The sequence below is a fragment of the Lynx canadensis genome, chromosome B3 (genome assembly GCF_007474595.2).
Source record: "Lynx canadensis isolate LIC74 chromosome B3, mLynCan4.pri.v2, whole genome shotgun sequence".
NCBI classification, from domain to species: domain Eukaryota; kingdom Metazoa; phylum Chordata; class Mammalia; order Carnivora; family Felidae; genus Lynx; species Lynx canadensis.
Genome location: NC_044308.2, coordinates 52721638 through 52735984, shown reverse-complemented (window position 1 = coordinate 52735984; position 14347 = coordinate 52721638). Strand labels below are relative to the sequence as shown.

Here is a 14347-nt window from a genome sequence, read left to right as displayed (position 1 = left end):
GCCAGCCTGTGAGCCCCACAAGTGTAGGAAAGCTGTAGCTTATTCACTGTTGTGCCACTTCACCTGACCCAGAACCCATAACCTGACAGGGGGCATGTGAGAAACCATTCCGGAATTTGGAGCTTGGATGTTATTCTGGCTTCCTGTTACCTATCTTCCCAGGCAATTTCCCACCTACTACAATGCATCTGTAGACCCCTTATTTCACAAATTTAACGCTTTATGAAATTTCCCCTTACTGTCAACTATTTCAAGCAGCACTCAAATGGCTTTAAAAAGATGGTGCCTCTCTACAACCAAATAAGTTGCTTCACAGGAATCGCTTAAGGTCAAGAGAGAAAAGTGTCATTACTGATACTTCTTTACATATGTCAGAAATGTGTTATTTAAAAGATCATCCATGCAAAGGACATTCCAAACAAGGAATTCTGTTGTTGTTTGTTTGTTTGTCTGTCTGTTTGTTTGTCTGTTTGTTTGTTTGAGGGGGGAGGGCCGAGAGAGGGAGAGAGAGAATCCCAAGCAGGCTCTGCATTGTGGGGCTCAATTCCACAAACTGCAAGATCATGACCTGAACCAGAATCAAGAGTTGGAGGCTTAACCAACTGAGCCACATAAGTGCCCCAGGAATTCTGTTTTTTCCCCAGAAAGCAATTCTGACTTCTTTCAAATGTGACACTGTTTCTGTGGAAGGGTGGTGGTGTCAGGATCAATGAGCAGAATGATGCTTAAGCAAAAGCAGAGCAGGGAAGACTAGTGTAGGGAAGAGCTGAGCAGGGACCTGGTGGAGGAGGAGAGAGCAGGGAGAGGAAGGGTCCAACATCACTGGATTTCGGGGGAGAGGGAAGCTGATCAGTCTCCTGCCTTTGCTGTCATCCTTTCCTTGTCCTTCTGCCACTGACTGTAAGTTCATTTGTGGACAGACTGCTTGAAACCCAGAAACACTGCTATAGATGACAGCCGTTTCCCTGGGTGAACTCACAAAAGCCTTTTGCCACTGATAAGGTAGGCAGAACATTGTATTTGGTCTTTAAGCAGATACCATGTATCATTAAGCAGACAAATACAACCATACAAATGTGTTTATGTGCAGGTTAAGAAAGACCTTGAAGAACACACAGTAAAGTATTAACAGTGGTTTCCCTGGGGAATGCAAATGAGGCTGGGGAGGAGAGTGGGAGGAATCAGGGAATGTCACTTTCTGCTTTTCTATATCTGTTATTTAAATTTTTTCAATGAGAATGCATTATTTTTATAATGAAAAAAAAAAACACACAGAAAGAACTACCTTTTCAACCTATCTGGCATAATAAAAGTGTGGCAAAATGGCTACTTTTATTGTTCTTTGGGTGGATTATAATATTTTGTTTGAAATCTGACACTTAGGACATAAAAAGCTGACATTTAGAAGGAATTATTTTCTAAGCTCTTTTATTATTTGACCAGTTCTTACCAACGACAGTCTGTATTTCCTTCATTATTGCCTCTTCAACCTTAGGGTGCTTTGCAATAAGAAAAAGCATAAAAAACACAGAGACAGACATGGTGTCTGGTGCTGCGATCAGCATTTCCAGTATGCATTGGTTCACATTCTCTTTTGTCAGGTCACCACGTTTCTGAACAATTGGAAGAAGGGGAAAAAATTGGAAAAGTGAATCAAAGCTTCAAAAAAGGAGGGGAAGATACAGTTAGGATCAAAAAACATCAACAAAATGAAGTCATAAATATTATGTCTCTGTAATTGACTATGGGCATTTTTCATAAAAATCTTCAGCCAAAGGTTAAAAATTTAACCAATTATCTGTGTGTTTGCTGTCTTTGGGCTCCCCCGTTTTTATATTTTGTATTGTGCACACATGTAGTTTCAGTCTTAAAGGTCAGTCTTACCGAAATGTTGAATGAGTGGATTGTTTGAGTTATCATTATAGAAGTATTAGAGCAAATACTTAAAAGCATAAGTATGCAACAATTACAAGAGGGAATCTTTACACAGCCTATACACAAACAGTCATACACATATGTTACGTGGGAATTATGGTTAGTCTGGGTCAGTACCTCAGCAAAAATCAACTCAGTGGCAAAATCCATACGGTCTTCCAGTTTCTCTGCTGTGGAAATTCTGTGTCTTTTCTCTTCTATTAGAATTTCCATGGCATCTTTCAAATCCTTGCTAAAGAAAAAAAAAAAGAAAATATAATCTATTTGTACTCGGTTAAGACATCTAGGAAAACATTCATTTGCTATTTGTTTAAATAAAATTATCTGCTTAAGTTGAAGCCATTAGCACTAATAACTGAATTTAAACTTAATTCTTCATAAATATCCTTAAATTGCATATTCATTATACTTCCATGTTAAGGAACCAAATTTAGCTAAGATGTCTAGGTATTGAGTCTTTGTGTTGTATACCTGAAAGTAATATAATGTTATATGTCAATTATACCTCAATTTAAAAAAAAGCACTGGCATTATTGTAATGGACATGGATGGGGGAGAAGATTAAAAGATTTCTCTAGGTCTTTACTGCTCCAGAACATAGGATATATAGATGAATACACTAACCATTGGCAAATATTACATAGAGAGGGAATGTTGCTGAGCTAATTTCTATAGAAAACTATGAGAAACCATTATACAATTTCATGCAATATATTTCTATGGCCTGCTGGCCAAAACCAAAGCTAAACTAATGACCAGGAACTATGAAAAGAGACTCTTCAGACCACTGGCAACTTTGACCATAGTGAAGAGGTGAATCCATTATCTCACTGATTCTAGTCACAAGAAGCTCTGGTGGAAACTAAATGAAATGTATAAAGACCCAAGCATCTAAATCACCCACCTAATACTCATCAACCACATGAAACTATATAAAGCAACATCAAGTTGGCTTCCTCCCTAACATTGTTATTAAATTTAAATACACAAACAGGATAAAGTTGGGGCTTCAAACAAGTTTGGGAACTTTTAGAGGTGGAGAATTTAGGATGGTTAGAGACATGTGGGGGAAGATCTGAACAAAAGGAAGGGGAACATATTTAGTGCCTTCTATGTGCCATCCTCTGTGTTAATTGCCCTAAATATAGGATCTCATTAACCTATATCCCTACCCTGGAACGTAGGTAATATTTTACTTTAAATAACTTCCCAAGGCCGTTTAGTTACTAAGTAGTAGAGACAGGATACAAACCAGGTGTGTCTGCCTCTAGATCCCATGGGCTTTTCACTGGTGGTGAGAGAGGGCAGTGTTTAGTGGCTGGCTACTTACACTCTAAAAACCTACTGATTGGCCTATAGGCCATTGGGCACTCGTCCAGTTTTGAGCTAGCCTAGTCTATAACCAAAGCAAAGCCATTTAATGACCATTTCAGGATCCCCCAAAGATATAATATATATAACTAAAAAAAGAAAATCACACATTTCATTGAAGTTCATTATAGTCATTGTGAAAAATTCTTTTGAGACTACGATCAATTCCTACAAGTTGAATTCTGTTAAATTTGTTCAGAAGTAACACGACTATAAAATGATCTTGTGTTTCCTTTTTCCAGATATGCAAAGGGAATTTTGACAGAGAACAATGGTAGGTTCAGCCAACCCTTCTCATCAACTCAAAATACACTGTGGTGTCCTACTTCCAGAGATGGGGCTCCCAGACCACCCACTTGGCCCCCTTGCTGAAAAGCTGCCTGGGCCAAAGGCTTCTCTTACTCTTTGGTCTGGCCATACTCAGCCAAATTGCTGTAAGAAGTGTTTCATCAGCAACTTAATCCACAGCTCCCTTGTGGGCTCTGAAGAGCAGACAGCTAGCTGAAGAGGCCAACAATAGCAAGGACACAACCCCAAATCAATCCAAACTCACTGATAAGTTTTCCAAACTTGTGTTACTTACACAGACTTTTCATATTTTCTGTATAGCCAAGAAATCTTAAAGAAGATGTCTGGTTTGAGAAGGAGAGCTTGCCACGCATCAAAATAACCCTGGATTTTAACCACAATGGCACTTTCTGGAAAAACAAAACAAAAGAGCAGAGTAGTTGAGCAAAAATGTGAGCCCAAGGAGGGTATTTTGAGAAGAGAAGATCCCTTGTATAGAGTCTTTTATCAGCCTGGGGTTCTAAGCTAGGCAAGGTCCCCACTTTCATTGGTGTTTCAGCCATGTGAATGCCACTAGTCAAATAAACATTAATTTATTCTGTTTGGCATCTAAATTAACAAAATTAAGTAGAGATGTGCCACTTTTCAAGTTCGTGTTAGAGACCTAACCTAGAATGTCACATGCCCTTCTTTGACTGAGTGTCCAACTCCTTCCTGTGTTTTTGGACAATGGGAAATAAGAGGGGCACGAGTAGATATGGCCGTCATTGGCCTCAATTCTGGCACCTGGGAGTGCAAAAAGCCATGCCACTTTCCTGTTTACATTTTGGTCCAGAGTATAGAATTCATCTTGGTATCTCTAATGTCTTGCCCTGAGCCTCATGCATAGTCAGCTTTTTTTTAATGTTTATTTATTTTTGAGAGAGAGAGAGAAAGAGAGAAAGAGAGAGAGAGAGAGAGAGAGAGAGAGAGAGACAGCGCATGAGTGGGGGAGAGGCAGAGAGAGAGAGGGAAACACAGAATCCAAAGTAGGCTCCAGGCTCTGAGCTGTCAGCACAGAGCCTGACATGGGGCTCGAACCCACCAACCATGAGATCATGACCTGAGCCAAACTGGGATGCTCAACCGAGCCACCCAGGTGCCCCCATAGTCAGCTTTTAATGAATGTCCTTTAATTATATTGAATGCTAGGGGAAAGAAAACCTCTGCTTTTTCAAATTGTACAAAAAAGAAGGGGATAGAGATTTATTTTCAACCGCTAAATACCAGTCACCATGCAAAGTGTTTTAAAAAAGAGACCTCATTTAATCCTTACAATCTTGTTTGGGGGCGGGGGGTGTCATCACTTTTTCAGATGAAGAAACTGCAGTTCATAGAAACTAGGAAGCTTGCCTAAAACCATACATCCAGTGTGATAGGCAGGTCCTTACGCTGGAGCCCGGTTCTATCTGACCTCAGAGCAATGTTCCTTCCTCTTTGTTGTACTGGCTCCCTCAGGCAAATTGAGAGTTTAACAAGGGTGGTGTGTGGAGAAGAGGAACAAACATAACTCTGCATGGATTATGCAGGTTCCTAGCATCACAGCCCATATCCCTAGGTTAACCTATCCCTAGGTTTACAATTCCCTTTACTTCATCCTTCCTAAGAACCAAGGCTAACAGGGAACTATGAAGCAGGGACTTATAAAATATGCACTTGCCTAACCTTAGGAGAGACGCATGTAGGACAGGCCAGCTGGGATTAGAGGGGATGGATCAGGCAAGGGGTGTGACTGAAAATAGAGTGAATGGGGCTCCCATCCAAATGACAGTCAGATGAGGTGTCTATGACTCTTGAAGGGAGTATAAAGAGCAGGGGACGTGGGCAAGCAGAGCTGGAGAAGAGAAAAGGAAGGCTTATAGCTTATCTGCTGGTCCAAATGTGGCAAAGTAGGCAGCAGGTGTTATAGCTCAGCTGGTTTTGGCAAGTGTTAAAAGTAGGCCCCGGGGTCGCCTGGGTGGCTCAGTAGGTTAAGTGGCTGACTTTGGCTCAGGTCATGGTCTCACAGTTCATGAGTTCAAGCCCTGTGTTGGGCTCTGTGCTGACAGCTCAGAGCCTATAGCCTGCTTCACATTCTGTCTCTCCCTCTCTCCCTGCCCCTCCCTCGCTCACATTCTGTCTCTCTCTCTCAAAAATAAATTAAAAAAAACACAAAATTTTTTTTTTAAGTTGGCCCTGTTCTCATGCCTGTAATGTTCTTCTCTCAAATCTGGATGAGGCTCATGGTCTCACTTAACATTTAGGCTTATGTTCTGGTGTCCTCTCTGCACAGGCCTTTCTGGACAACCCTCTCTGTAATAGCCACATATGCTTCCGCCATGGTACCTACTTCTTCACTTTCTAGCCCCTTGCTCTGTTTCTTCTTCAAGACTCCTATTATTTCCTGATTCATTATTAGATATTTACTTGTTTACTGTTTATATTGGCACTGAGATGTGAGCTCCTTGAAGGCGAGGACTTTATCTGTCTTGTTTACCTCTCTATCCCCAGAACCTAGAACAGTGCCTGGCAGAAAATAGGCAATTTACAAATATTTTTTGAATGAATGCATGAATCAATGAATATACTAGAAATTCAGGAAAAATTACATTAAGCTGGACAACAGCATAATGGAATTAGCCCAACTGATTAATGTTTATTTTTGATGGTGATAGAGTTCCATGTATGTGTTTTAATATTTGTTTCTGAAGTACAGTGAAGAGAGTAGCTTTTTGAGTGAAACAACTTTCCAGAGTTTTTATAAATGCTAAATGACAAACTATGTGTAGAGCAACTTTTTATAGTAGATATTAAATTAATGGTAGCTATTTTCATCATTTCCAGCAGCAGCAGCAGCAGCTCCAGCACCATTATCATCCTATAGACAGAGTCAAAGTTTTCATGCTTAGTAGCTTCGAGGGAGGAGTGTGTATGTATATTTATGTATATATGTATGTGTATGTGTGTATTTGTGTGTGTGTGTGCACACACGTGCACGCCCAAAAGAATGGTTGGCAATGGTTAAATATACCAGTTTGATTGGTGGTAGGGTATATTAATGACCAAATGAACTGGTCACACTTGTTAAGTTTTGACTATGGATAGAATCATATTTCCCAGAGCAATGAAGAGCGATCAAAAGAGGAGATGGCCCCTACTTACAGAAACTTATCTTATAAATGAACATGGCACACACTAGGAAAAAAAAAATCTTAAGAAAACTTAGAGATGTTTAAATAAGAGCAATGTAAAAAACAGCATATCTTTCCTTGAGTCTGTTTTCCCCTTCATCTCCATGTTCAATAAAAGGCAGAATGTCAGTTCTCAAATACCGTCCAGTGGGATCCCCAGGAAGAGCATGTTAGAGGTGTCTAGCATGATGCGCCTCATGAGGGTCAACACGTCGATGTAACCCAGTTCGTTGGTGACCTCCTCCAACCTGTCCAGATGTGTTATGATGGATTCAACACAAATTGTCACCATGCGCACGAGTCCAGGGCCAGACAGAGCTGAGGGGAACACATCAGAGAGTGAGCCACCATGAACTCAGGGGGCATACATAATCAGGATATTTTGGCCTTTTATGTTCAGGGTTTAACTGTACATAATTTTTTTTCAGTAACTAGGTTGAAATTTTCATGTTCTTTTTTAAAATACTTTTCTGCATTCTCCTGATTTTCTACAAGCATGCATCACCTTCATGGTTAAAAATAAATGAAAGAATGTATGGGAGAACCTGGGTGGCTCAGTCGGTTACACGTCTGACTCTTGATTTTGGCTCAGGTCATAATCTCATGATTTGTGAGATCCAGCCCCACGTTGAGCTCTGTGCTGACGGCATGTGGCCTGCTTGGGACTCTCTCTCTCTCTGTCTCTCTGCCCCTCTACCACTTGCTCTCTCTCTCTCTCAAAATAAATAAATAAACATTAAAAAAATTTTAAAATGAATGGATGCACGAAAACCTTATTTTAAACAAAATATTCAAAATTAAACTTTTCTTCATGTTATTGCAAATCATTTGTGATATTGCAATTGAAAAATTTGGTATTGTGGTCATTAATCACAAATCAGTGGCTTTCCGTATTTATTGTATATATCTCCCTCTAAGGAAGGTTTGGATTTGGCCAGGGTGATATTTATTTTATGTTTCAACGGTGGCAGGGTACTGTTCTAGAACTATGCCAATTGGACCTTAACTATTTGATCTAAAGTGCTTCCTGTTAATTGTGGTTTATATGTTGACAATGCTAGTCTTATAAATTACCAAAAGTGTTCTTCTCTTAATTTTGATTTCTCTTCAAATGACTTCTAGATTTGTTTTACTCAACGAACATCATGACAGCTAAGCACCAGTCTTCCTCACTGGCTGGGATTTCTTTAAGAGCAGTGACAGCCTTCTATTAGCACTGTCCTTCAAGTCCACACAGTACATGGTAGCCTTCAAATCATATTGGTCAAATAGAGGAATGAATGAATGAATGAATGAATAAGTGAATGAAAGAGTGGGTGAATAGTTGAGTGAAGACAGGTGGTGTGGATTGGCTCTGCCTACCAGCTAGTGGATATTGGTGGTAGGTCATCTAGTCAGAGAGTTTAACACTTGAAGCCCCCCTTTGTCTCTTTTGCTCTAAGTTTCTTCAAGCTTTCTTTATGCGTAGTATCTCCTATTTATATCTTTTATTATTCAGACTTGCTGTTAAAGTCAGAGCCCTTGAAATGCAATGAAAAATCCTGGGGAAATTTGTATCCATAATTCTCTCTTAAAAAAAAAAATCAAGGGCTCCTGGGTGGCTCAGTAAGCTGAGTGTCCTACTCTTGTTTTCAGCTCCGGTCATGAACCCAGGGTCATGGGATTGAGAACCGTGCTGGGCATGGAGCCTGTTTGAAATTCTTCCCCCTCCTCTCTTTCTCTCTTTCTGTCTCTCTCTGCCCCTCCCCCCACTCATGTACTCTCTGTCTCTAAAATAAAATTTAAAAATATTAAAAAAAAATCAGTTGCACAACAGAAGCTTCTGCAGGCAGACTTTGCAAATAAGCAAGGAAGCCTGGTAAGCAATTGTAGATTCATAAAATTTATACTTATGGATGAAAAAGAAGGTTGGGGGTGCCTGGGTGGCCCAGTTAAGCATCCGACTTCGGCTCAGGTCACAATCTTATGGTTTATGAGTTCAGGCCCTGCATTTGGCTCTGTGCTGACAGCTCAGAGCCTGAAGTCTGCTTTGCATTATGTGTCTTCCCTCCCCCAGTCACACTGTGTCTGTATGTCTCTCTCTCTCAAAAATAGACATTAAAAAAATTAAAAAATAAATAAATACAAAAGAAGGTTGGGTTGGTAGCATACTTTCTGACTGTAGGAAATACTTGGCAGATACGAAAGGTCAGCATGTTGTTCTTTGGGTGATTATCACATTCACAAGTGAGACAAATGATTTCTGAATGACTCAGCCCTTTGTGTGGAGCAGTTGACTTCAAATATCACTGGTGGTTTTCTCCCAGATAGATGTTGATTTGCCTCTACATCCAAGAGCTTAAAGCCACATTTCAAATATATAAGCAAAATGTGATATCATTGCTTATAGTCAGTGGTATGATGTAGACATTATTTTTATTTTTAAGTATTTTAAAATGTTTATTTATTTATTTTGGGAGAGAGAGTGCAAATGGGAGAGGGGCGGAGAGAAAGGAAGGGAGAGAATCCCAAGCAGGCACCGTGCTGTCAGCACAGAGCCCGATGCAGGGCTTGATCTCACAAACTGTGAGATCATGACCCGAGCCAAAATCAAGAGTCGGATGCTCAACCGACTGAGCCACCCAGGTACCCAAACTTTAATTTTTTAAATGTGCTAAAAAGTACTGAATCTTATCCAGGTTAAACAAAAGTGAGCAAGAAATCAGCATAATTCTGTCACTATGGACAACTCTCTTGGCAGTTTCAGGAAACACAGGCTATTTTTTGCCCCTCAACCTTCATCTCTCCAGGATGGGCCATTGCCTGGGCTGCACTTCACTACTTCTCCATAGATATGTCCAGGGGGTCAATGCCTTCCTTAATGTTACTACTTAGATACCAAAATTACTCCCAAATTTCTGCTATATCAGGAAAACTAACGAGAAGTGTGACTCTAAAAGGAGATTCATCCTTTTAGAGCTTGGGACTCTAACAGATTATTAAAAATGTCAGACACAACAGTGAACTTTTCATAAGCAATTCAGCCTCTATTTTTGGCATTTCATCTGGGGAATTTTGTAATGTTTTTTATTAGATAATCTGATCTTTTATATACAGGGCTTATCTAAAAATATGTCATAAGGATTGTTTTGATTGCTTTCCAAGTGCTATAGATTCTACTCTTTTAACATCTCTTACACTGATGACTTCCCTTCTGCACACCCTTTATCACTACAGTAGCTCCCAGCATCTTTCACTGTTCACAGTCATGCCTCCTGTCAATTAAACGTTCATTCTGCTACCAGAGGAATTTTTGTAAAACACAAATATGTTCATGTCATTCTGCTTAAAATCTTAAATGATTTACTGTAGCTTTCAGAATAAGCTCAGTTCAGTGCCTTCCCCTGGGCCTCATGCCTACATGGATCTATGCCAGGTACAAGGGCCTGCTTACAGTTCCCTGGACATACAGTGCTGATCTACCCTTCCCTGTTTTGGAGTATCCTGTTCTTTCCTTCTGTGGAATGTGTCCTCATCAAACTTTCTTAATTTAGGTAGCTTTTACCTTCTTTCAAAACTTATCATAAGCATCCATTCCTCAAAAAGCCACCCATGACCCCCCAGTGTACTTTAATGGACCAATTTTTTCTGTGCTCTGTGGTGCTGCGCACACAACTCTAGCATAACACATCACCTAGGATGATATTTGGTGATATATTGATCTGCCACTCTGCTCCTCCCCCCTCATTATAAATTCCTTGGGGGCATGAACCATGTATTGACTAACATCATATTCTGGGCACCTAGTTCAATGATGAGAACACAGTAGTTTGTTAAACAAATGGATGAGTTTAGAAAATTCTGTTAATTAAAAACAATTTTTAGGGGTGCCTGGGTGGCTCAGTTGGTTAAGCGTCCGACTTTGGCTCACGTCATGATCTCACGGTTCATGAGTTCGAGCCCCGCATTGGGCTCTGTGCTGACAGCTCAGAGCCTGGAGCCTGCTTCGGATTCTGTCTCCCTCTCTCTGACCCTCCCCTGTTCATACTCTGTCTCTCTCTGTCTCAAAAATAAATAAACATTAAAAAAAATTAAAAAAATTTTTTTAATTCTATTAATTTTTGGGGCACCTAGGTGGTTCAGTTGGTTAAGCGTCTGACTTCAGCTCAGGTCATGATCTCACAGTCCATGAGTTCGAGCACCACGTCAGGCTCTGTGCTGTCAGTTCAGAGCCTGGAACCTGCTTTGCTTTCTGTGTCTCCCTCTCTCTTTGCCCCTCCCCCACTCATGCTCTGTCTCCGTCAAAAAAATGAATAAATGTTAAAAAAATTTAAATTCTATTAATTTTTGCATGGCAAGGTAAACCATGTTGGTATGTGAGAGTTAATTGCTCCTAAACACTAGTTCACATATTCCTAATGCACCTTGGCCAAACAGCAAAGTAAAATAAAACTTACATTTCAAATCTTGTCATTTGCAACAACATGGATGGACCTAGAGGGCATTACGCTAAATGAGGTAAGTCAGAGAGAAAAAGACAAATGCCACATGATTTCACTTTATATGGAATATAAAGAACAATACAAATGAACAGACAAACAAAAAGTAACAGACCCAAATACAGAGAACAAACTGGTGGTTGCTAGAAGTGAGAGGGGGTGGGGATGGGTGAAATAGGTGAAGGGGATGAAGAGGTACAAACTTCCAGTTATAAAATAAGTAAGTCATGGAGATATAATGTACAGCATAGGGAATATAGTCAATAATATTGTCACATCTTTGTATTGTGACTACACTTATCGTGGGGAGCATTTCATAACATATATAATTGTTGAATCACTAAGTCATATACCTAAAACTAGTATAATATTGTATGTCAACTATACTTCAACAAAACAAACAAAAACCCCCCACATTTCTATAGGGTCTTACAGCATTATTTCACTTATTCATCACAATAACTCTAGAATTAATATTCTGTGGTATCACCTTTTGTGGAGAAAGAAACGGAAGCTCAGAGAGGTTGAATGACTTGTCCAAGGTCACATAGCTAGTAAAGTGGCAGAGCTAGGACTTGGACCCACCATTTATAATCCTGAGTCCTATACTCTTTCCATTAATCCAGTCTGCAGTTTTGTAAGGTATCAGAGTATTGAACTGCCCAACACAAGTGATAGGCAGGGTAATAGCCCCCTAAAGCTTCTCAGGTGCTAATCCCTGGAACCTATTAATATGTCACCTTACATGGAAAAAGGGACTTGGCCCATATGATTCGAGTTGAGGAATCGATGGGGAGATTACTGTGGATTATCTGGGTGGGCCCAACCTAATTACATGGGTCCTCAAAAGCAAAGAACCTTTTCTAGCAGCCTTTAGAATCAGAAAGTGATGTGATGAAAGGATGGTCTAGGAGATGTGATATAAAAAGGACTCAACCTGCTGTTGCTAGCTTTGAAGACAGAGGAAGGAGCCACAGGCCAAGGGATGCAGGTGGCCTCTGAAGCTGGAAAAGACAAAGAAACAGGTTCTCCTCTGGAGCTTCCAGAAACACAGCCCAGCCAACGCCTCAATTTTAGTCCATTGAGACCTATGTCAAACTTTTTATCTATAGAACTATAAGATAACTGATATGTTGTTTTAAGTCATTAAGTTTGTGGCAATTTGTTACAGCAGCAATAGGAGACAAATACAGTGGAGTCCACAATAGAGTTGTACCGAGTCTTGGTGATGGACAACTCTGTAGAGGGAATCAGTGCTTAACTGGGATAGGCATAGATTCTCCCTATCTCAGCAGCACATGGGAGGCATCCAGGTTCACTACAGAGGCTGGCTAGAGGGAAGAATATTGATGGTGGAAGGTCAGACATAAAATCTATCTAGCCCCGTATTCTATCACTGAAAATGGTTCCAGGACATGATTATCTTCCTTGATGTTGATGTCAAAGACTGGTCATGTATATTCCCCAACCTCTTCATTTCCAGCAAGATATAGTAAAGGGGAAAATCACTAGATAAGGAGACTTGGGGTGGGGTCTCTGCTTATCTATTACTTACTATGTTGCCTGGGCAAAAATCGCAACCTTTCTAGGACTGTATTTTCTCAACTATAAAATTCAGAGGCTTAACAAGATGACATATACAGTCCTTCCTAGTTCTACAATTCTCTAAGTTTTATTCACAAACTGTTTTCTGTTAAAACATCTGGAATGTTAGTCAGTGATCTAGCAAGCACATTGTTTGGCTGTGTTTAAATCAAACATGTGACTGACACACTACATTCTTACTAAATTTTTTTTTTTAACATAAGCTCTATGCCCAGCATGGAGCCCAATGTGGGTCTTGAACTCACAACCCTGAGATCAAGGCTCCAGACACTTAACCAACTGAGCCACCTAGGTGCCTACACACTAAATTCTTTTTTTTTAAGTTTATTTATTTATTTATTTATTTATTTATTTATTTATTTATTCTTAAAGTTTATTTATTTTTGAGAATGAGCATGTGTGCATGCCTTTGCGTGCATGATGTGCATGAGCACTCAGTGGGTGGTGTAGGGATGGTGGAGAGGGACAGAGAGAGAGAGAGAGAATCCCAAGCAGGCTTCCTGCTGTCAGGGTGGAGCCTGAGGGGAGACTCAGCCCCACAAACTGTGAGATCATGACCTGAGCCCAAATCAAGAGTTGGACACCTAACTGACTGAGCCACCCCTTCCACACTAAATTCTTAATTGAAGTGATCCTAAGTGTAGAGCTCCATCTCTTCTTCATGTCTATGAAATTGCTTTGTCTATCAACAGGAAGAACAGAATTTGTGGTGGTTAAAAATGCAGGCTCTGGGGTTGTCTCCTGGGCCACTCTTTACTAATATTGGGACCTTTGGGTAAGTTACTTCACCTATGTAAACTTCAGTTTTCCCATTTGTAAAATGTAGGTGATAAGAGTGTGTACCACATGGGGTTGCTGTGGGATTAAAATATCAAGTGCTTAGAACAGTTCCTACCATATCTTATTATTTCAAAATAAGTGAAGTGACAAAATTTAAATTCCAAAATAGTGGGCACATTTTTAGACAAAAGAGCAGAATGTAGCCAGCACCTGATTACCTTTTGTAAAGAAAGGTCGAACAGCTTTCCAGAGGGTTGGATTGTTGTTAAATATGATGCCATTTTCATGCATGCCGATGCACTGCAACCCAAGTTTGCTGCCGAATCGGGAGCTATAGTGACTGTGTTTCATTACATGGAACATACTTGAGGACCTGCAGAGACAGCAAACCTTAGTGTGAATTTGTAAGGGTTAAGAGAACTCATCGTGATGATTTTGATACCAGGTGACTCTCTTAGCAAATGCATGTTGATCTAAATGCAGTGCATTCTAGAATTCGTATTGAATAAACACTTCTGTTAGTGGAAGAACATCCCTCTCCAGTCGAAATACTTCTACCTCCTGATACCCTGCTTGAGCACCACGAAAGATAGAACACACACACACATACACACACACACACACCATTCTTTATTTCCCTCTTTTCTAATTCCAAGTCATTAAAATACTACCCACAACTGG

General features: G+C 40.1%; 1 protein-coding gene across 1 annotated transcript in view; it reads right to left on the bottom strand.

The window, feature by feature from the left end:
* Positions 1 to 14347, bottom strand: part of LOC115517139 (aromatase) — a 36502-nt gene that overhangs the window by 4149 nt on the left and 18006 nt on the right. The window contains exons 3-7 of the mRNA XM_032593474.1: positions 13885 to 14039; positions 6945 to 7121; positions 3890 to 4004; positions 2053 to 2167; positions 1451 to 1613 (exon numbers count right to left, since the gene is read on the bottom strand). Coding sequence (XP_032449365.1) covers positions 1451 to 1613; positions 2053 to 2167; positions 3890 to 4004; positions 6945 to 7121; positions 13885 to 14039 — 725 coding nt within the window. The remainder of the gene's footprint in view (positions 1 to 1450; positions 1614 to 2052; positions 2168 to 3889; positions 4005 to 6944; positions 7122 to 13884; positions 14040 to 14347) is intronic.